The 24,453-nt window shown below is 32.5% G+C and overlaps 1 protein-coding gene across 1 annotated transcript; it reads right to left on the bottom strand.

The window, feature by feature from the left end:
• Positions 1-1,868: 1,868 nt before the first annotated feature.
• On the bottom strand, positions 1,869-24,000 carry LOC127718809 (uncharacterized). Its single transcript, XM_052224878.1, has 19 exons — positions 23,859-24,000; positions 23,402-23,449; positions 22,364-22,435; positions 21,588-21,668; positions 19,635-19,679; positions 19,100-19,126; positions 18,268-18,315; positions 17,908-17,997; positions 16,947-17,021; positions 15,739-15,774; positions 14,685-14,735; positions 12,320-12,382; positions 10,750-10,851; positions 7,804-7,851; positions 5,741-5,788; positions 5,220-5,282; positions 4,436-4,522; positions 2,845-2,989; positions 1,869-2,080 (listed from the first exon to the last, which is right to left on the bottom strand). Exons 3-19 carry the CDS (start codon positions 22,368-22,370, stop codon positions 1,897-1,899), a joined length of 1,200 nt encoding a protein of 399 aa, XP_052080838.1. The 5' UTR covers positions 22,371-22,435; positions 23,402-23,449; positions 23,859-24,000; the 3' UTR covers positions 1,869-1,896.
• Positions 24,001-24,453: the final 453 nt, after the last annotated feature.

Below are 24,453 nucleotides of genomic sequence, written 5' to 3' on the forward strand. Positions count from 1 at the left end.
ACGGCCCTTTCCTGGATCTTGATATCTATATCTTAAACGGGAAGCTTAATACCAAAATTTATGATAAAAGAGATGATGTTAATTATCCATATTTAGATGGTGACGTTTCCTTGTCACCATCTTATGGTGTTTACATATCTCAGCTTGTTCGATTCGCTCGTGTATGTAACAACGTATTTGATTTCAACGAAAGAAATCTCTGTATTTCTGAAAAATTATTGCACCAGGGTTTTCGATATTACAAACAAGTCAAAACATTTACTAAATTTTATCATCGGTACAAGTAAATCATTCGTAAATATAAATCAACATGCAGACATCTTATACGTTCAGGTATTTCACATCCAATATTTTATGGTAACCCGTTATATTCTTTACAAAGCACAAAAATGTCGGCGTTCACCTCAAAGGCTAACCAAACCTTTAAACAGACTTATTCGGAAAGGATAAAGTTACGATACTGTTGTCAGGTCATTAAGGATTGCATATTTTGGTATTAATATTGATTCACTCATAGAGTCTTTGCATCGGAAATAAACACATTTATTCTAAAACCAGTTGTTGGCATGATAAGGGTTACGTTCTTCTCATATATTTTATGATGGTATGATACTAAACCCCTAACGGGAGGGATTGTACTTGATTTTCATATGATGAAGACATAATCATTCAATCAGTTTAATCTGGAGCTAGCATGTCAGTAACTGCTAGTAGGCCTTTGTTAATCTATGTATCATTGTCATTTTGCTTAGTTTCTTTTGTTACCTATTCTGACATCGGACTCCGACTTCTTTTAAACTGAGTTTTACTGTGCGTATTGCTATGTGTTTCTTTATTCTACATTGGCTAGAGGTATAGGGGGAGGGTTGAGATCTCACAAAATATGTTTAACCCTGCCGCACTTTTGCGCCTGTCCCAAGTCAGGAGCCTCTGGCCTTTGTTAGTCTTGTATGTTTTTTAATTTTAGTTCATTTAACGTCATTACCTCTCCTACGAAAGATACCAAAGGGACATCCATAAGTGGAAACAAACTGATAACGCCATGGCAAAAAAAAAAAGACAAAGACAAATAGACAAACAACAGTACACAAAACACTACATATAGAAAACTAAAGACTGAGAAACACGAACACCACCAAAAACTGGGGTGATCTTAGGTGCTCCGGAACTGTAACCGTATCGTATGCCATTCGAAGATAATCCAAAGCAGGTTTGACATTTTCTGGCATTGCACGGAAATACTTGTGGATATCCACGTGCATTTTTGTTGAATAATCTAGCTGCAGAGGCATATTGCCTCTTTTAACACAATTTCAAAAAAGTGCAAATTTTTGAAGGTGATTTTCGATTAGCGGCAGATAAATTTATGTTAGGAATGCGGTATTTAAGCACGTCGATAAGTGATCGAAGAGTGGAGAGTTCTTTTGTAATTTTTTGCGTTCCTTAATATCATAATTGATTTTTTATAAAAATGGATAAGTAAAAGAAGCCGAAAGTCAAAGCATTGAATTGGGATCACAATTACGGAATGTGTAGACAATATGTAGTGCAGCCAAAGAACTCTTTTAAAAACTGCAGCCTTAAGTTATTTTCACCAGAGTCGAATCTCAAAAAATAATTTTTACATTATCTTATCACGATAGTAATCTCTACGTCAACAGTTACAAGACTACATCACAAAAAGTCATGTATGGCTTCTTTCGAAATGATTTACCTGAACTGATCCAAAAATTCTTAATATGTTTCATTAAGAGCTCGTAAAGAGGCAAAACAAACCTGGTTGAACAATCAACCTGATAGTAGCTTTCTGAAATTGAGTTATGTTGGTTAAAATATCATATCAGCTGGAATAAAATAGCCAACGCTAGTGGATTGAGATTTCTTTTAATATTTTTTCTATGGAAAATTGGAGGAAAATCGAGTTGATAATGCCGGTATAAGAGCTGGAGGATTGTTACAGTTTTGTCCTACACAACAGAATCTGCATGTGTATGGAAAACCAAGATTTCCCTGAGGTAACTGAAGACAAAACATATTACCGGACTGATCTTTATCCGCACATTCCTGCTTTGATGCGCACCTGTTAAAAGAAGCGTCATTGTGAAAAACAGAGGAAGCGATGTTTATATGAATCATTAGAATGTATATGAAATTTGAATCTAAGTGGGGTTTACAGAATAGAGAATAATGGCTAAGTAATATAATAAATACAGAAACAAGAGCAAAAAAATAAAGAATAGAGAATAATGGGGTGCAAAGGTATAAAGAATAACTGCGGGAAATAAAAGAATTAGGTAATAAAATACCGATTACAGAAATAAAAGATAAACAGAATAATGAAATCAATTAATTAATCAATTAATCAACAACAAAAATTAAGAGTAAAATTATTTTCATTGGAATTTTACAGAATAAGCGTTATTTTTAAAGATAAAAAAGTCCTATAAATTTAAAGAATACAGAGTTAAAGAAGCCCATCCAGTCCCTCTCATATGTATGCATAAAACTTATAGACATTCTCATTCGTCTGTATAATTGATTAATTCAATAAGTAAATCTAAGAGAATAGCACGACCGTAAAATGGAATCACTTCTACATAAAATAGACCATCCAAGAGACGTAAATATCTGGACTAATATCCAAATACTCATGTCAATTTAATGAAGTAAGCATGTATGGAACACTGAAAATGAAATATAAAATATGATACTTTGTTACAAAAACATGTAAAATGTGGTTTTGTTTTATTTTTTCAAAATTTGGAAATTGTTAATTTTAGTCGAATATTTTTTCATTTATTATATTTTATGATGAAAATTGTTTAAGACAGCGTCAATTCATACTTTCTCTCGATAAGTCTCTCCAATTTTCCAGAATTATTATCATTGTAATCAATTATAGATGTCATGCAGAAATTCTGGTTAGTTCCACACGTGACACTTCCACCAGTTGTGACACAACTACTTCCATTGCATTGGCTACACATATCTGTAAACGCAGGTATATATTATTCAATGTAAAAACAAGAACAGCAACCCTAAAAAACGTAAAGGAAATGATAATTTTTAATCATGTCCCATCAATCAAACTCATACATACTTTGTATACATTTGAATGTTGCATATATAAAATGCCAATATTTTTTCTCCATGATCACGTAATCATATCTGCGGCATTTATAACATGGGTAGATAAATATGTATTATATTTTTAATCAGATTGGCAAAATGGCCAATATTATCTCGCTCTCGGGTTTATATTTTTTATGATATGTCTAATTATATTTATTTTATTTGTATATTTGTATATCATCTACTTGCCCCAATACATTATAGAACTATCTTTACTACTCCCAAGGCATAGCTTGCCTAAGCCGTATCTAGCACAACTTTTCGGAATTGTCGACTTTTAATTCTCTTAAACTTCGTTTTTGATTTGGCCTTCCAACTGTTTTGATTCGAGTGTCAATTATGAGTCTTATGTAGACGAAACGTGAGTATGGCGTATATAATTATAAGTGTGGTGTCTTGATGAGTTTTTACAAAGTTAGATAAAGCCAACTAGGAAAAGGCATTACTCGAAAAACGAAAGCTACAATTTTAGCTTAGCTGGCCGAGCGGGCTAGGGCACTGACCACAGTGCAGGTGGTGTTATTTTGATGTTAAAGAAAAACAGGGGTATGAATCCCACTGAGGAAAAATAACAATTGCCGACGCAAATTTGCAGAATTATATATTGTTGGGCTACATTTCAGACGAAGTACATAAAGAAATTTATAGTTGTCTTTCTGACATTGTTTTACATCTTTTTTATTAATATCTTATTTATATTGTGTCATAGATCAAATTTATTCGTTCAGTGTATGTTTACTTGTTTTTGTTTATATGTCTTTTTGATCGAGTTAAGCCATTTCAATTGATATTTTATAGTGTGTCTTTTTATGTTGTAATGTTATACTTCTGTTTCAGGTTAGAATGAAGGTTGGCGCCTGTTAAAACGTTTAAACCCGCTGCATTTGTATGCACCTGTCCTAAGTCAGGAGCCTGTTGTTCAGTGGTTGTCGTTTGTTGATGTGGTTCATAAGTGTTTCTCGTTTCTCGCTTTTTTATATAGATTAGACCGTTGGTTTTCCTGTTTTAAATTCTTTTTACACTAGTAATTTTGGGGCCCTTTATAGCTTTCTGTTCGGTGTGAGCCAAGGCTTCGTGTTGAAGGCCGTACTTTGACCTATAATTGTTTACTTTATAGACATTGTGACTTGGATGGAGATTTGTCTCATTGGCACTCATACCACATCTTCTTATTTCTATTATAAAAATATATTTATAGAGAGAGAGAAGATCAAGTCTTCAAAATCCAGTCTTTCCGAATGGAATAATTTGTTTTTCTCGCAATGAGACACATACTATCATTTTGATTTATTTCAATACATACGTGGCAGTATTGTGGTAGTAGGAAGTGTAGGCGTTGACGTCATTTTTGAGTCGCATTTACAGTGTGGCGTGGTTGACGCGAATTTTGCTAAATAAAATAAAGATAAAACCAACAAATTATTTGAATTAGATGATCAAATCTTTTCAAAACGCTTGAATCGACCACCTGTTGGACTTTCAATGACTATGCAAATTTGTATTCTTTTCATTGAAAACAAAATTTGTAAAAAGGCATACACACCATAACAACCTCGTTGTAAAATGGAGAATATAAAATAGCACACACTACATGTTAAACAAATAAGGATTACTGGGGTGTTTAGTTTGTCTGATATCCCTGTAGTTTCAGACGATGATAAACTCGCAGTTTAACCGAATCTTTAAATCAGAAGACTTAACATGAAAGTTCCGACGTCTCATTTTGATAAATTTTAGTATAAGTGTATTTTTTATTCAATGAAAGAACGATCGTACCTTATGATATTCATTGATTCCTGTAGACTAGTAGGACAAACTGAATTGACATGTATTGAAAATTGTATGTCGCTATCTTTTCTAATGGTCAATATCCAAGTAAAAAGAATAAGTTAGGTTTCTGTCAAAAAACAGAAGATATTTGCCCATGAATAGATACAATTTTTTAGGAGAACTGATATTTATGACTTTTGTCGGAACATAACTATTATCAAGAATCTAATATTTTTTCTATGATCTTCTACCAATACTTAATTAACATGCAATTATGTTGAAATTTCAAAGTACTAATGTACATGTACTTAACTGACCAAACATTTCGTTAATCAGATATCGTCTGCAATGACCGTGGGTGTCTGCAAGATGTCTCCAAACTAAAACAAAACAAGTTATGACCATAACAATTATAAGTACGTTTTCTGAAGTAGAAGAAGAAGAAGAAGAAGAAGAAGAAGAAGAAGAAGAAGAAGAAGAAGAAGAAAAAGAAATGTTTGATTTTCATGCAATATGTTGATATACAAAATCTAACAAGTATTCTGAAAGGAAGAAATTTAATCCAAAAAAATAATTTAATGATACAGAGTCGTCTTAACTATATATGAACAGTAAGTAAAACATTGCAAAATTTGATAGCCGACCCTTCAAAGTCTTGCAAAGACGTCTATGTAGAAGAACAATGCATTGTACAAACCCCAAAAGAAGTTAAAATCGATTTCGACTTTGAAAACTCCTTGATATGCTCGATCATTTTGGTACATACAATAGGAAGTGACAATTAAATGAGAAGATACTGCTTAATAGACTTTCTTAATTAAAAAAAGACAAAACTTACTGTACCAATGAGAACGGCATACATTTGACAGGAAGTCAGTTTGCATCACTGTAGAAAAAAAAATAAAAAATTTGAATAATGCTCAACTGTCGTTGAAAAACAACTAGCATTAACATGATAATACCTAAAATATACTAACAGTGTCGCTCAATGAAAAGTCTTATTTCCATAATATAGGTAAATTTCAAAACATCTTTGATTCATAGTATGACATTTTCTTTTGTGTATTGTATGGGGCTGGCACCTGCCTTCGGTTTGGAACTTAAATACATTTTACAGAAGAAAATAATTCCAAACAAACGATCTGGATTCTGAAAACAAGACTCATCATACAAATTAGAATTGCACATAAAAAAAGGTATAAAAACATACTGAACTCCAAGCCAAATTCTAAAAGGGGAAGTCCATAAAAACTTACAAAATCAAACCATATCAATCAACGGAACAAGTGAAAAACAACTGCCATACTCCTGACTTGGTACAGGCATTTTCCGAAGAAAATCGGGGTATTTATTTCACAAATGAACAGCAAAAACATTCCAAACCAAAACGGAATTCAAACGAAAAAATAGTTATGGGTTATAATTAACAGATACAAATTTATTTCGTTTTGGAGCTCGATGTCCCTAAAAATACATATAAAATTTGCAAAATTTTAATTAATTGTAGCCCAACAGCACTTTATACAATTTACTTTTCATATGGGTATGCCCGGTCTCGACGAGGTGTGGTGCATAAGTTGGTTAACAGGAACCAGTAACCAGTGAAAAAAAACTTCTTGTTCTGTCTATGACGACCTGGCTACCAACGTACAACACATGACCAATCGGAACAACTAAATACATTTATTACTAGTCATTTACCTTATCTCTTTTCACAGTCTTATATATGTTCAACAGTATTAACAACCTAGTCAGCTAAGAAATTGTCCATAGAGAGAAAACAGAATAACGGCACTTATTATTTTCAATATTGGTAAATTCTTTTTTATGTGCAAGAACCCATCACAGAACACAAGCAATATTTATTTTAAGTATTTGCCTTTTCACACAAAAAATCGAAATATCTCGAATTTCCATTTTGATACTGCAACAAGTAACAACAAACTCAACAAGCTAGTCAACCAAGAAAGCGTTATTGACCTATATTCAAATTCCATACAGAGAAAACACAATACAGGGTTTGATAATTACTAATTTAGCACACTAGTCAACAGGTCAACTAGCACTGCAGCAAAAACACCAGCCCAGAATATGACGACGAGTTTAAGATCTTCATGGTGTGTAAGGCCGAAATTGTATGATATCTGCTTCATGAGTATTGCCCTTAAATGCCCATGTTTGGCAGACAAACTGTCGCAACAATGAACAGCAGAACAAGGTCTATAATTAGATAAATATGAAGTACATACTTTTAAACTCTACTGTAAATACTAATAGCCTGGGTTTCAGACGTTTTGTCAGATAAATTTTGTTATCAATAATCTTTGAAAGTTGTCGCATGAAATGATCGACTAGCTTGTAATAATAATTGAAACTATTCAATTAGGTAAACGAAGGTACTGTTGATTGTTAATCCACTTAGTAAAAAGCGAGCTTATTTGCTTCGATCTGAGTATTCATGAAGGTTCATGTGGACCCTATTCGAGATTTAAACTATGTCACTGAGTGGACCATATCAAGTGAAACTCAATTGTTATTTTGATCATCTTCTGCAAGGACGAAAAAAGTGCACAGCAAAGTCCAGTTGAGTTTTTAATTTTCTAAAACATAAAATGCATTTGAGTTTTATTTATCCTGAGCGATATTCCTTAAAACTTTTCCAGATGCACAGGTTTGTCTGTACTCCGAGTAAGTTTTGAGGTTAAAACGCAGCCATTTTAGCCAAAGGGTTCACATAAACCTTAAACAGCCTAATATTTTTTTTTTTTAATTTATTGTTTTAACATACTGTCAAACATGAAAAATCTTTATATTACGTGAACAAAACAAAAGCAACGAATAAAGAAACTGAACAGATAGTAATTGGTATAGCTTGACTTTTTGTTAAATCTCTTGACTTACCTTTCCATCCTTGCGAATCATGTTCACATGACGGCAAGAAAGGTGTATCTGTAGTAACAAAAGTTATATAAAGAAAACAGATGATATATGAATGATGCGGGGCGCTACACAAGTAAAAGTATTTTTTGTGATAATCTAAGTTTAATATAATGTATCATTGATCTTATATATATATTTATCTTACCTCCTATACATTTCTTGGAATATGATTGGTTAAAAGCGTCCGCGTGGAGACCGTGTATATTCCATATTAGGTTAGTAGGGAGGCGGGGCTTATTTCATACACGGTTAGTGGTGGTGTTACGTCCCTTTATAAAAACAAAACGGTACTGAGAAAAATCTCAAAGGTTTCAACTGACGAAGAAATTGATGATGAAGACTAGTCTAAAATTCACACGTTAAGATAGTCGGTAAGATAAATTCGTTACATAGTGTGCTAGTGACGTAATACGGTATATATGGGGTCAGTAAATTCCATATGGGGATTCGAGCTTCGCTCTCACCCCATATGTAATTTACTGACCCCATATACCGTATTAGGTCACTAGCACACTATGTAACTAATAATATATATATTGAAGACGTTAACAATGTCAAGTATATGGGACATGAAAAAATTACATTTTGTTTTAATTATAAGCCATTGTTGTAAACTGTGTAAATAACAAATTCTAATCTACGATAATTCACCACTTATGTAGTAACACTTAAATTACTGGATTTTAAGAAGAAAATGATAAAAATAAGCATCAGGATATCAAATGGTTTGCGGTCCTTTTTTTAAATGTGTTTGATTGCATGTCCACTTGGCATCTTCTCCTGAAGTTTGGTAAGTCAAAGACAGTATATTTAAGATAAACACATCGGATATTCTCAAAGGCAAAAAGCTCCTGAGGTTGAAATTGTATAAGGGAAATGCAAGTTTTTTTAATATACAAAATTATTAACTATAAAAATGTATATATGTAATAAATGATGTGATTGTCGACACATCATAATGGTACCAATAGGGAACCTATCAGTGGTAATAGGGTACCTATCAGTGGTGCCAATAGGGTACCTATCAGTGGTAATAGGGTACCTATCAGTGGTAATAGGGTACCTATCAGTGGTCCAATAGGGTACCTATCAGTGGTCCAATAGGGTACCTATCAGTGGTAATAGGGTACCTATCAGTGGTCCAATAGGGTACCTATCAGTGGTAATAGGGTACCTATCAGTGGTCCAATAGGGTACCTATCAGTGGTAATAGGGTACCTATCAGTGGTCCAATAGGGTACCTATCAGTGGTAATAGGGTACCTATCAGTGGTAATAGGGTACCTATCAGTGGTAATAGGGTACCTATCAGTGGTCCAATAGGGTACCTATCAGTGGTCCAATAGGGTACCTATCAGTGGTCCAATAGGGTACCTATCAGTGGTCCAATAGGGTACCTATCAGTGGTCCAATAGGGTACCTATCAGTGGTCCAATAGGGTACCTATCAGTGGTCCAATAGGGTACCTATCAGTGGTCCAATAGGGTACCTATCAGTGGTCCAATAGGGTACCTATCAGTGGTCCAATAGGGTACCTATCAGTGGTCCAATAGGGTACCTATCAGTGGTCCAATAGGGTACCTATCAGTGGTCCAATAGGGTACCTATCAGTGGTCCAATAGGGTACCTATCAGTGGTCCAATAGGGTACCTATCAGTGGTAATAGGGTACCTATCAGTGGTCCAATAGGGTACCTATCAGTGGTGTTTCATATTCTTTTTCATGAAGAATATACAAACTAGACACCAATTATGATTAGCAGTTCCTGCTACTAGAAATATCTGCGTTCTATTACAGCCATGCAAAACAAATATATGGTCATGCGCCAATAGTTGACCTAAAATGCAGTTATAAAAAACGACTTGTTTTCACTTAATGGGAAATTAAGAACAGATAATAGCTCCTTCGTATATAAATTGAATACAATGTTTACACTTTATAAAATATGAATTTAATTTTCTGTTTTTTTTTTTAACCTAAATGGATAAGCTTCCAATAAAAAAAAATAATTGCAACCCTGTATCATCCAATGAGGAGTCGCACAAGATTTTATTTTTAGTACGTTCTTGGGGTAAAAAAATGCGCTCTTGTAACCTTAAGTAAATGCGAAGTTTTATTCTACTAACTTGTAGCAGCATTAACTTTTTTCTTGTTTTCATCGTTTCTAAAAACATTCATATTTTTCTGTTTACTCATTTAAAAAAAAATGCTCAGCAAACTTACTTCAGTTGAATTGGTTCCTTGTCATTTGTTATCAAAGTTGTCAATGTTAAGGCGGATCATGGGTATATATTCCTCTGATAGGATTTTCGTATGCTTTGCCAAAATATAGATTTAACCATGTTTTTTTTCAAAAATATAAAATAAAGTATGGGTTATCGTGCTATTTTTCTAGCAACAAATCTGCATAGATTATTCTTGTATGAAATATGAAAATGAAAGTAAAAATGGTGCCAACCGTACTGGTTTTTTTTTTGTTGCTACAAGTAAAAAATGAAAATTCCATTTACATTCCTTTATAAAATTTTATTATTGGAGTTATCTCCCCTTAAATGACTCAGTTGAAAAATTGATTTGAACAAAAAGATATGTTTGGCATTTGTTAAACAGTCTGAATAATGCAATAAAGTACTCATTTTATTTATTTCGATAAACAGTCGGGAGTTTCTCGCTGCATTGAAGACCCATTGGTGGCCTCTGGCTGTTGTCTGCTCTATGGTCGGATTGTTGTCTCTTTGACAAATTCCCCATTTCCATTCTCAATTTTATTACGCATTTATTGCCAATCTGTCTCAAAATTTTCAGATTTAAGCAAAGAACTAGACCGACTGTGTACTGCTATACTTCAATCCAAAATGGCGGTAAACAGTGAATCTTTCTTAATTGTACATGAAAGGGTTTGCGTTACCTCTTTTTTTAAGGGATCGACCAACAAAACTAACTCCATGTCCAGTTTGAGGAGGTTCTTGATGTTCATGACAATCACAGCTGAAATCGTCGTGTAACTGATCTGAAAATAGTGTTCATTATTTGTTATGATCCTCATAATATTTCGTTGCATTATTTTATGTACCATATACAAAATTCATACAATATTGTATATTAAAGATAGGGAGCTAGGTCCACTTTTTAACTTGCTCTATTTCTACACATACAAGTTCAAAATAACGGCCAATTAAAAAACAACTTTACAACGAAGAGATGATTCCGAAATTTCCCGCTGTGAATAGTGAGTTTATATGTAATGAAGCAAAAGAGGGTCGAAAGATACCAGAGGGACAGTCAAACTCATAGATCGAAAACAAACTGACAACACCATGGCCAAAAATAAAAAGACAAACAGACAAATAATAGTACAAATGACACAACATAGAAAACTAAAGACTAAGCAACACGAACCCCACCAAAAACTGGGGGTGATCTCAGGTGCTCCGGAAGGGTAAGCAGATCCTGCTCCACATGTGGCAATATCTCACTGCTGATACCATGAGCTTGTGTTTCAAAATTGCCTAAGTGCTGCAGAAATTAGATATTTGGCATTGCGTATAGTGCAAAGAATATCAGATAGCACCAAGGGAAAATGCAAACGCAAAACAACAAAACAAAGACACAAACGCATGATGCAAACACATACAAACAAAGTAAGATGCAAACACAAATTAGAATACAAATACGAACATTGTTAGAACTTTTAGTAATAAACTTATAATATGGGTATTTAATAAGCATGCATTACCAACTCTTGAAGTTTTACGACAAGAGATGTATTGTGTTGAAGTTTTTAATGAAAAAAACGATCGAGTTCTCAAGAATCAAGGAACGACAATATATGCTGATATTAAAGAAAAATATTTATTATATCACTCATAAATGAATTTTTGCCTGAAACTGTCAGCTTGGTGATAATTTTATCTGAAATGCAAAAAGCGAACTTTTTAAGAGTTTTCGTTTTGTTTACCGATATTTTCCTTGCGATAAATTTAGTATTGCCCAGACGTTTCGCGTAGAGTCGTTCCATTATTAATATTAATGTTGAGCTTAGATTGAATTATATTTCTTCTTGGTTTTTTCATATTACTCTTCACGTGTTTAGATTTTATACATTATTAGATTTCAGATGTTTGAGTTTGAGTGTGCTTTGTGAAGGTAAATCTTGAAAAGCGCTTCAGATGCACAAGATCTATAATTTTCTTTTCATTTTTTTTATCAGTCATTATCACACAATTCATCATTTATTGATTTACATACAACTAAAGTTTGGGAAACGAATGAAAATAGATAGTAAAACATCACACTCAGAAGAGTTGAAACATTACTGAAAAAAAGCATTGAAATTTGAAAATTTGACAGAAAGGATGAACATAATTTACTTATGTATTGGTCAGTCTTGAAAGGTCTGTTAAGATCAAAATGATCGTTTGAGTCGGAAATCTATTTGGTAGCGTATGGTTAATTGTGAACGTATGTCACCAACCTACCTAACATGAAGTTTATAATCCAATCCTGGCAGACGGCTGGTTGTGTTGCTAGATATTTCCATACTACAATGTAAAAAAGATTTAGGTTAAATTGTGTCAGAAATTCGAGGTCGGCAATTTCACGTTTGTGAATAGAACTAAACAATTGTCTGTTAATATGAAGGTCACAAAACTAACGCTTTGAAAATAATGAACTTTCAGTAAACGTGTCCTTAAAGGATGTAACACTAGAACTAAGAACTTACGATAACTATGTTACTTGGTACCAAATGGGCACATTTTTTTAACATTAAAACCTTAAATCTCAGGGTTCCATCTGTTAAATTTTAAAGTAAAATTATGTTTTTCTAACACATTTTGTGTTATGGTACTTGGAAGACAGTTGATTGGAGTTCAACGTAAGCTATATGTTTGTGATTCATCATTATGTCAAACCTGCTGGTAAATGTACTGCAGCATATAGAGTACCGTAAGATAACAGGGTTACAATTTTTTACGCCGGACGCGTGTTTCGTCTTCATAAGACTCATCAGTGGTGCTCGACAAAAACAAGTCGGAAGTCTAAACAGACATGAATTTGAAGAGCATTGCAAGCCAAAAATTTCGAAAATGTGTGCAAAATACAACATAGGCATTGATATTTTTATTTTTAGTAAATTTACTGTATATAAAATGTTGAATTATTCGAAACACTAGTTTTTTTTTCCCTCAGGTAAAAATTGACGTAGCCATATTTAACACAACTTTTCGGAATTTACGGTATATATAGCTCTACAACTTGGTATTTGATTTGGCTTACCAACTTTTTAATTTTAGCGCCACTGATGAGTCTTATGCAGACGAAACGCGCGTATGGCGTACATAATTATAAGCCAGGAATCTTTGATGCGTTTATTGTCATCTATGCCTGAAGGTAGGAAAACCTTAGCCTTTCGTGTAAATCAAAATTTTATAAAGAGAAATCTGTTCAAGAAATGGCCATAACAATATCATTTCATTTCAACACATGGTGCTGACTTATGGGCTGGTTATACCCTCGGATATGTTACGCCAGACGACCGTTTCTTCTTGATTAGACTCATCACTAGTGCTCAAATAAGAGAAATTGATAGACAAAATTGAATTTTTGTGCATTGTTACCAATTATTCCGAAACGTTGTACAAAACACGGCAAAGGTCATCTATGACCGGGGGAAGAAAAGCCTTAGCGTTTCAAAAACCAGGAAATGAAATTTTAAAAGCAGAAAATTTTCAGAAAATGATTATTGAATGATATATGTCATGTCAACACCAAGTACTAATTGCTGGGCTGATAATGCAGTTCCATCTACCTAGTGGATGTAAACATTCATCAAATATATCGATGCTTACAATCTGATTCTTCTACACAAGTCTCATTAAAGAGGTCATACCTTGCAATATGAGCGCTAGTGGGATAAGAGCAGTCTTTAGAATATTTTCCATTCATTTTGTATCATTAACCTTTGTTTGTCTCATTAATATCCAGGGACATTTAAATAAAAGACAAGTATAAAGACATATCAAAATTCAGCCCTATCACATTCTTTTATATTAACAATGGTATGAATGTTATTAACACCAAGAAGCATTGTTGTTGGAGCAGTAGTTTGCTATGCTTAAGACCACTACTCGCTTTACCTAAAAGCGAACAAAAAGAATATCTCCCTATACATTATTATAAAACAACAATTTGTAAAGTAAATGGAGGACCTCAATTTTAATTTCATGTGCAGATAATAAGACAAAACAGTAGGTATAGATTCGATACCTTTTATTTATATATAAGAGTATGTTCATACAAATTCAATATCAATGTTTTAATTTAGTATTGTATCATTTTAGAAAAACTCATTAGCAATGTCACTGTGACTTCATAATTAAACACTTTGATGCTGTTAATGCTTTATTTTGATAGACTTAGGGCAAGTTTCCGATAATTTTTTGCCTAACAAAAATACTCGAAACACGCATTAACCTTAACCATTTTTGTCAGAATCTCGCTCCTTTAGGAGTTTATGCAATTTCTGAAATTTTCATTTGTTACCTTGATGTGTCTTCTTAATCGATTTGAACATTGATAAACTACTGTGACCCTAATTTTGTCAGAATCTATATTTTTGATCGTTGCTGTATGTCATCCACTTGCATCCGTATTTACATACGAGCCAAGAACACTGTGTCACATCACAAATGAAAAAATGTATATATTGCGTTATGAAATAAACTTTAGATTGTTACCTTTGTAAGTGGCCAAACTAGTATAAATACATGTTCATACCATTTACTTTTACTAAAAACGAGAATTTTTGTCACTACAAAGCACATTAACTTGACGCATCATTACCTGAAAAATGTGTCATACAGTTGTTGGTAATCAATCCACTTACATGTAATCCTGTGAAAAATGCAAAAGAATATAATACTGTAATATTACTGTACCCTTTGGTAGCTCATTTAAAATAGTAATATATCAGGTTTATTTTCATTAGCAATTCAAAAAGTGAAATTGTTATACATATATCATTCAATACATAACTGTTTACTTTATTGGATACAGTAAAAACACAGAACGTTTTACCAAAATCTAAATAACATCATTTCAGATTAAATGTAGGTAAGAATTCAAAATATATAAAGATGACAAATAATTATATTAAAAAAATGTAATTTAAAGATATAGTTTCGTGATTATTAATACTGGGAGTCGGGTTTCTTTTTTTTCGTTTGTATTTTGCCAGAATTTTTGAGACGGGAACCCTTAAGTTTGCTCTGTTAGGCAGCTTAAGGTATTATGTAAAAGGTGTTTATCAATAAAATTCGGTTTAATGGGATTTTTTACCAAATACAGTGATATGTCCGATTATCAACGGTATCAAAATGGCGAAAACATTGAAATCTAACTTGTTACTGTCAGTTGTTAATTCCGACGACATCGCGTATGAACTCCAGTGTTCTTACTGTTTTTTAATATATTCCAATATCAATGATAAAGCGTCTTGAGTTATTTTGTCCGTTTTATTTATATTTTAAAGTGAAAGAGACGTAATGTTTTACCTGCATTTTTTATTTGTGTTTTATAGTAATGACCAGTGTCTTTTAAAATGAGTTTATTTAATAGTGCATTATACTATTCGCGTGACTTATTTTCGCGTTGTAACATAAAATATGATATGCCGCCTACGATTTCTCCGGTAACGCGGTTTTTAGAGGGTACAGCTAAGTTCTAAGAAATTCCAAACAGAAATAGAGTTACTTTCAACATAAGAACGTGTTGTTAGACGGACGGACAATGACATAATAAGAAAATAACAAATATCAAGAAATGAAAATGAGAAAAAGTAAGATATCTATCGTACTCGTATTACGTTAAGTGTTATGTGACGTATGCATATACTTACTGCTAAAACCACCATATTTATTACAATCGGCTGGAACTACAAATAAAGAGAATATTTCATTGTTAATAATAACACATTGAATAAGCAACTCAAGAGATATATGTCTCCAAAGTTTCCACCTTGTCTTAATTACAAAGGAGAGGAACTAAATCATATTTCTATTTTCATGAAACTTTCAAAAATGGACATGTTAAAGGGCAATAATGTGAATTATTGTTACAGTGAAACATTAATGTAAATTGTTGGAGACTGGCAAACAAACTGTTGCTTTAAAAAACATATTGTCTGTAGATATTTTCCTGTCTTCCTGTTGGATAAGTATAACTTTGTGGAGACAATTTTTGCCTTTGTTTTGCAATGGGAAACTTAAAACAAATGTTTATGGAGATAACTTATAGATATAGGACCCCAATCTATGCCAAAAGCTTAAAACGTATGAGAAGTTGACAGTCAGACACTTAAGATGTATTTGTAACCATATAAATTAAGGAACAAGTTTCATTGGAAGGTTTATAAACTCTTCTATTAGTTCGAAGAAAATTGGTAACATTTAATACAATGTCTCTGTTTGTATATAGGCAGTGCATTTAAGAAACCATTTTATATGTATCGGATCTTTGATATTGTTATAACTGTTCTTTCTAAATAGAACAGACAGCTGAAGGTAGACTCTTGGACTAATAACGGTTTTGTATTGATTTCATTGTTTCACAATGAATGAATTACGTCACAACAATATTTAACACTTGGTCGAAACTATTGGAGTCTAATGATATCATACGCCTAGCATTCATTTCTTCTGCTATGACAAGATTTTGTAGACATACTGGTTTGGTCGGTCGGTCTTTGTATTGGATTGAAATTCAAAGTCTAAAAGGGCATTTGATAAATAAGAATTGTACAAGCCTCTTTTATAGAATACATTAGCTCAGAAATTCCTGTTGTCGTCAAAATAAATGCCTATATTTTCTATTCTCTCAAAATGTTGGTTCTTGTTTCGTTTTTTAAATCCTAGTGACGTACCGGTATGACAGGTGGTATGCTTTTTGCTATAGTATTTTCGTAAAGTATGCCTTCAGCTTTTTTATATACAAATTTGATAAAAAAAAATAAACAAAAGAGGATAAATCGACCATGCCCTTTTTTACATTTGAGTTTTACGATTGGTCAAGTTATTGTGAAATCGACTCTTTATGTTGGTGTCTTACCTGTTTTCAGTCCGAAAGACGGATAACAAAAACACTTGTCGTTCTCGTATTGTTCTAGAGAACCATTAAATCTTTCTGGAAAACAAACACGAAATCGTGAAAACATTCTTCATTGTCTTTTTGATCAAGTTTAATAGTAAAGATATGAGATAACAAACGTGTTAAACATCGTGGAATAATCAAACAAATCAATGGTCCTGTATATAGGCTACTCCCGAATAAAATCTTTTCAAACCAACATCAAGGGGACAATTGGCAACTTACGGTCACATTTTTACTTCAGACCATACACTAGGTTAAAAGAGGTCTTGCAGCACAAGTACCTCCAATTTGTTTGACAGTCATTTCATTTTATTTTATTATAAAAGGTCTACATTTGACGTGGCTTGGTATACATATATACATTCTGCTCGAGAGAAAAAAACCAGACGCCTATCAGCAACAGTTATAGCAAAGATGTTATCATACATAACAATGCACTTATTGGCGTGGATTCGCACCACGAACAAATAACTGTTAAAACAAAAGCATACCCAATGAAAATATAGAGAACACATGCAAAATAAAATTGTCATTTCCAGTCAAACGTAGAATATAATTGTAATTCAATTCTTTATTAACCGTAAGTTTTACTTCTTATAGGTCAATTAATTAGGTTACCATTGAAAAGAACACAATGCACACATCATAAATTTGATAGAGATAATGTGCCGGGGATTTTTTTTTGTTTGTTTCTGAGTTTTTTCTTCTTTGCTTCCTATCTATTTATTCATCTTTGACTTTTCGTAGCTTTTAATTCTGATCGTGATGATAAAGAGCTATTCATATAATCCCTTGTGTCCTACAGTACAATATGACCTTTCTTTACACCTTGATAACATAACAAGTATACAACCAACTTTGTTATGTTAATATGTTCTTGCTGAAACCCGTGGTATAATCTCATTAGTATAATACCTACCATACATCTTTTTTACGATTGTCGCTTGACACGACACGGGTTGTCCTTCCACATCAATGTCTGACGGACAATTTTTCAAGCTTTCCCACACTACAATTATAAATTGAAAATTAACAACGCTAGGAGTTTTACTGACCCCTTGAAACTATAGTAAACTCATATCATACGTTTTCATCGTAAAACGATAAAAAAAGAAGCAACAAGTGTAACCTAAATTCATTATTAAAAAGGCAGCGGTATTATGGGGTTTGTTTTTCCCCGAAGTAATGTTCTTAAAGTGCAACTTTTGCCTTTAGGATAGTCATAAAAATTAAAATAAAATTAGTCAATATACTTATTAAATGTTTGATTCACACTGACCTATTTCGTGAACAGCACATGTGTCATTTTCATATAACACCTTCAGTTCTGAAAAAATAGATATTAAAAGATAAATGTTCCGTGGTCCTGTGTGGTTAATATGCTAATTATTCAAATTTATTGAAATAATAAATTACTGGTTCCATATAAGCTAATTTTGACCTGAACACATTTCCAAATTATTTTAAAATCTTTGAAAGATCGATTTCCTACTGGTCTTGTAGATAATGAGCTGGTACGTAAAATTGAATGATTAGTAATGGCAGATCGCAAGGAAATTTTGTGTTGAAATTATCCTTTACTTTTCTTATTGTCCTTGCTAGTATTTGTTGCTGATATGAAAGGTTAAACTTTGTGATAATTTTTCGATTTACATATACAAATATAAGCTTTAATCCAATCGACATAATTTTGACACAATTAGACAGGTCACGAAAAGACAAGTTTCTGCTCCTTCTCCAGCAGTCCTTGTAGAAATTCAGATGTTATTTTATATAATATTGCATTCTAAATATGTATTCCTTATAAGTTTAATCTGGTTGACTTTTGTCATTGCTGAGGCTGAGTATTGGAACCGCGTTTTTTTTTTTTTTTTTTTTTTTTTTTTTTTTTTAGTTTCACAGCGGGTAATTTGTACTAAGTCGTCAATTTTTTCTTGTTTAATATGTTTTATTACTATAAATTAATATTTTGCATATGTGTAAGCAATTTTACTTTAATTATCTAGAAACCAGATAGACTTTATTTCCTTTGTCAATAACAAACACATTATTTAAAAGCCACCCCTTGTGATTCACAAGAATGTTGTTTTTTTCCAAGAATATAATCCTACCTTGACATCCTTTGTAGTGAAAACATTCTGAAAATTGTAGAGAGACAATGAATTGAAGATAAATATTTGGCCCGCTCGTACATTTTGAATAGCGACAGAACCTATCGTTTAGAGTTTTTCTAAAATATTATACAAGCATAATAAGATCAGATTTTTTTTAAAGTTTTCACATGAAAGACGGTTAAATTGATCAAAGTCTTTTTTTATTGTTCTGCATATACAATTTATGTTCCATAGCTTCTGATTTTATCAATTTCCATTATTTGTACAAAGATTTGAATAAAAACTTTGATTCCAGAAAATCTATTCATCGACATTGATGAATTTGAGTTTAATTTTAATGAAAACTATTTATATATTGCTTCTGTAAAGCCAATTGTTTAAATATTAAAGACTCATTTTGCATTTTTGACATAATTCCTATCACCCGTTACAAAAGTGCAGATGAAGGTAAATCTAGTAAAAGCAATTCGGACGCACTCAATTAATAAAGTTTTAATATCATTCAATAGTTAAAATAATAACATTCCATTACCTGGTGCTACTCCGTCCAACCTTTTCTGTGTTGTTATCGAAGCACCTAAAATTGTATACTGTTTATAAATATGATATCAAACAAAGATGACATATTCTATATAATTATTGGTGCCTATCTTTATAAATTAATTAAATGACTGAATGATTCAACAATGGCTGTTAAACATTCAGAAAGTTATACATGCATCTTTAAGACGATAACATGCTCATACAATTGAATATATCCTTCTTTGTTCTAGATAGACGCGAATTTTAACTTGATCATTCACACAGTTGTAGTACACCTGTCATCCTTAAATAACACATATTTCCAACTGCTGGCGTCCCATTTTTTGCTTCCATTTCTAGAGAGCAGCAAATACTAGTCAAATATGTATACAAAGGTCCGCAGCGGGACCAAAGTAACTAACCTTATAAGAGAGGTGACTTTTTGATTTGATAGAAAATGAAAGGATATGGAGTAAATGTACATGGGACAAAATCGCACACAATACATAGAAAACATAGAAAATTATCAATGAATGGGCTTTTATTCCTGTTCTTCAACTTGACAGTTGATGTAGGGTCTTCAACAATGAACGAATCATCCATTCCCTACAACAAGGTCAAGACGGCCCCTAGCGTCGACTTAAGCGGTACTATCGATAAAAATAAACCACAGTTCACCTTCTTGCTCCCCACCCGCCTCGGAGTGCCAACTTGTGCGATGCTTGTTTACGACGGTTCTCCAGTCGAAAGCACCAGGGATACAAGAAAAGTGCAGTAATTTTGAAAGACATAGATCGCCGCTAAAATATGCCTTGAAGTTACACATGTCGGGAGCGGTCAATGAATTACATAATTTATAATTACGGGCGAGGTTTTTCAACATATATTTGTCATACATTGCCCAACAAAAGACCAATAATTTCGAAACAACAAATGATAGACAATACATATAAAACTAAACAACAAATGATAGACAGCACGGGGCACATCGAAATATATGTAAGAAAACCTAGCAGTCTAAAATATGTTCATGTTGCATTGATATTACTACAGCAAGAGCAGACGAGGGTTATCTGACAAGACAAATTTTTCTTAATAATGGTGACTTTATAGAAGGTTTGGATGTAATCTTAAAATCTTTAAGGCAGACGAGGAGAGACCACTAAAGTGGTTCTTGATTTATTATTAATTCAATGAAGCTCTGGAAGAACTTCATTGTAACATACCACGTTTCTTCATTCTATAAAGTATTCAAGGAGAAAGGAATTGGAAGTAATGCAGTATTTATCTTACATTAATTTTGCCACAAGAATCATTTACTTCCTGACGATTGCACCTTCCAACTGTACTGAAAAAGTACAGTTAATTCATAGCTTCCTTTCTCAGGGTTCCTGTGGCTAATTGTTTCAAATATCAACAATTCACGTGAAATCTTGAAATCTTCTTTATGCCAGTATATATGATACAATAAGAATATGAAAAAAATAAAGGAAAAACATGTACAGGTAAGGCAACCGTATGATAAACGTGTTACCAATAATACTATCAAACACTGCAGCAAATATTCTTGACTACGCACAGGCAAATCAAAACATTGCGGCTGTATGGTTGTTTTTGTTAAATCAAAAGTCAGAGCTGATTGATTTAAGTTATCATATTCAATTTATCTTTAACTTATAATTTTGTACGATTGATTTAGTTTGGGTAAATGCCAACAAGTGCATGAATTTACTTGATTTGGTAAAATTTAACGAGCTATATATTACGCTTTACCATTACTTACTAATGTGCTAGAAGGATTTTTTTTTCAAAATATGACAAATGAAGATGAAATCACTTCAAATTGGATACCTTTTCTAGATTTACTTTATTTGATGAATAATTTTGCATGCGTTGTCCCTTTTTCTATATCCACAGCGAATGAATGATATCAAGTAGTTTTTATCTTAAGTTAGTTGGTTACCTTTTTGTTGTCCATTGTCTGACCACACATAAGGTTTACAACTGCAGTATTGTGATATGGTACTGCCTTGGTCATACCTGTCTATAATAGCCAATGATATACGTGGTTGTAATCAGTTTTATTACTTCATGTTAAAATGACATATTTGTATTGGTTAACAAATAAACTCTTCGTAGATACGCGGGTTACATTCTACTCTAAAAAATAGCTCAGCAGATAAAATTATTTAGGCTTCTCTCTCATAATAACCAATTAAAAAAAAACTGACAAAACAAAAATCAATCCCTTAAACTACACTATTGTCTTTGGAGCGTTTTTCTTAATCGATAAGAGCCATAATTTCAGATTTCCAAAAATGTTCAATGGAGTAAAGTGCAATTAAAAAAGCCTGTTAAATATCTTAATTCGTTTACCCTTAACTATGCCTGAGGGAGTTGGAACCTGTTTCAATTTTTCAAGAAGTTGTTTACAGCTGCTTATTTTCCGATTTCTGTCAAAATGAGCTGCTTCAAGACATTTGGAAATTTCTTCAATAGTTTCAAGAAACAAACTGTGTTAAATGAATGCAATCAATTATATTGATTCGATTCTGTTTGAAAATAAGAATATTATACTAAAACCCATCATCACTACAAACCAATTAAGGAGTTCCCCGATTGTGAAATCATAATAAACAAAATAATAGTACTTTCTTTGATACAATTGCTTCCTTACAATTCATATAAAAGATTAATTTATGTTGTTTACAAACATTTTGCTTAACAGTATATTTGTACCTGACATCACGTTGATTATATTCTCTCGACAACGCCAGTTCGTATTGGTTAACTCCTGCAAATGATGCCAACCTGTGATAATGTATGGTTATCTTTTAATATCAATAAAACACATTAAAGAAAAAGATGACATTAGTAACATCAACTCATATGCTAATGATTTATACTGATTTGCGTTCAGCTATATATACAAAAGTTAGCAGTTTCAATACAACTTACGTGACCACATCACTATAAAGGGGCCATACCATTGTTCAATATCGAGATATTATGAATTCTCTACAATGAGACCAACATATCCCAATCTGCTAAAATAAAAAATAACTCTCCTCCTTATAACTGCAATGCATGGTGTATAAAGAAGAAAGCTTAATATCTCAACAGATTCGTTCTTCAAAAAATATTTGCATCTGGAGAAGTAAAGTGTAAAGCATTCTAAAGCAACTGTATGTAACGTCGTTGTTCCGGACGATATCAATTAGAAAAAAAAACAATTATACTCTCGGAGAGATATTGATAGTTCTACCCGCAGAAAAAGCAACCAATAATGTTGTCGTTGTTTGACGTACGAACCTCATCCACTAAAGATTAACATATTATAGTAATTTCATTTCTAATACTCCTACGATCAAAAAGGTCATCGTTGAACGCTTCAAATTTCACAAAGTAACCAATATTATAATTATCTTTATTTTTGCTTTCCAAACGAAGTATACATTCAAGTGATTTGCATTGCGTTGGGGACTAATTGTACTCATCTTGTTGTTAACTTGTTGCTGTTTGAAATCATAGTTTATGGCTTAACAATTTACATTATAAGGACCTAATGAAAGACAAATATGATGGACCTCGATGACCGAGTGGTCTAATTAGTCGAACTACTGTATCACTAGCCTGTCAACACTGAGGTTGTGAAGAAGAAATGTACATTCCAATCTTAGAATTTTTTATAAAGTAAAACCAACTTTTAAACATACGAAACACTACAACCATTCCAACTCTTAATTCAGTAATATCAATGTTATTACAAACACTTACTTATATGGTGTGGTTCACAAGCATCTAAACCTTTTATGCTGAATAAATCTGCAATTGTAAAGAAGATATATAGATATTGTTTTCAACATTGCACAATATTTGTCGTTTTGTTCAGTATTTGTTGAACATGTTAAAGAGAGGCGGAAGATACCAAAGGGATAATCAACCTCAAAAGTCGATAACAAACTGACAAAAAAACAAAAAACGACTACAAACACTCTACAAAATATTACATAGAAAAAACTACAGATTTACAGAACAGTTTTTGATTCAGATCATCTAATCTTAAAAATGAGTAAAGCTCTTGAAAGGCTCCGAGGAGAGAGAAATAAAAAAAAAATAAAAAATACAAATAGTTTTGAAAGGTTTCCCGTTGTTCATTTAACTTCTTATATTAACATTTATATACAATATTTAACAAATTTATCTGGTTGGCTGTATATATCAAAGACTTTACGTTTAAATGATTCCAATCTTAGACATTCAGGATTTGCTGAAGCATCTGGTCCTGGAAAAGATCAAACAATAACGTGCAATGAATGTTAGTTTTGGTCACTCTCCACGAATTCACATAAATTATATTGCAATTTAAGAATGTTCGCTTTTCATAGGTTTTTTAATGTTTACATTGCAAAACCATGCTCACCGACCTTTTTATATACTTTCTTTCTTTTTTTTTTCTGAATCATATTTTATCTAGCTAGGATAAATATTTTTGTTGTACACATATATGTCAATCACGGTCCTACAATCTGTCGATACTTATACCTTGGCATTGTACACGGTCATGTTTTTCTCTGATTGTAAACGAAGTATTTAACTTAATCAATTAGAAATTGGATGTGTCCCGATTGATAATTTAGTCGTAGATGCATGACTTTTTATTAGTTGTTTTTGACTTTGAATTAGCTTTTAGTAATTGTAAGTACTCTCAGATCTGTACTTTTTGTCTTTTGTGTTTATGTTAGTTGTTTTGTGCTTGGTATCAATCTGATGAGTTAAGCCCTTTACGGCTGATTTTACACAGTTTGTTCTTATGTTGTGCTGTTACA

The sequence above is a fragment of the Mytilus californianus genome, unplaced genomic scaffold (assembly GCF_021869535.1).
Source record: "Mytilus californianus isolate M0D057914Y unplaced genomic scaffold, xbMytCali1.0.p SCAF_10, whole genome shotgun sequence".
Lineage (NCBI taxonomy): Eukaryota > Metazoa > Mollusca > Bivalvia > Mytilida > Mytilidae > Mytilus > Mytilus californianus.

What these genes read in the sequence shown, in the direction of transcription:
- LOC127718809 (XM_052224878.1), bottom strand. An exon ending in TAAATATGGTGGTTTTAGCA is followed by an intron (nt 14,736 to 15,738) that starts GTAAGTATATGC and finishes CATTTTTCACAG; the next exon opens with GATTACATGTAAGTGGATTG. An exon ending in TCGATCCCTTAAAAAAAGAG is followed by an intron (nt 7,852 to 10,749) that starts GTAACGCAAACC and finishes TTGTTACTACAG; the next exon opens with ATACACCTTTCTTGCCGTCA.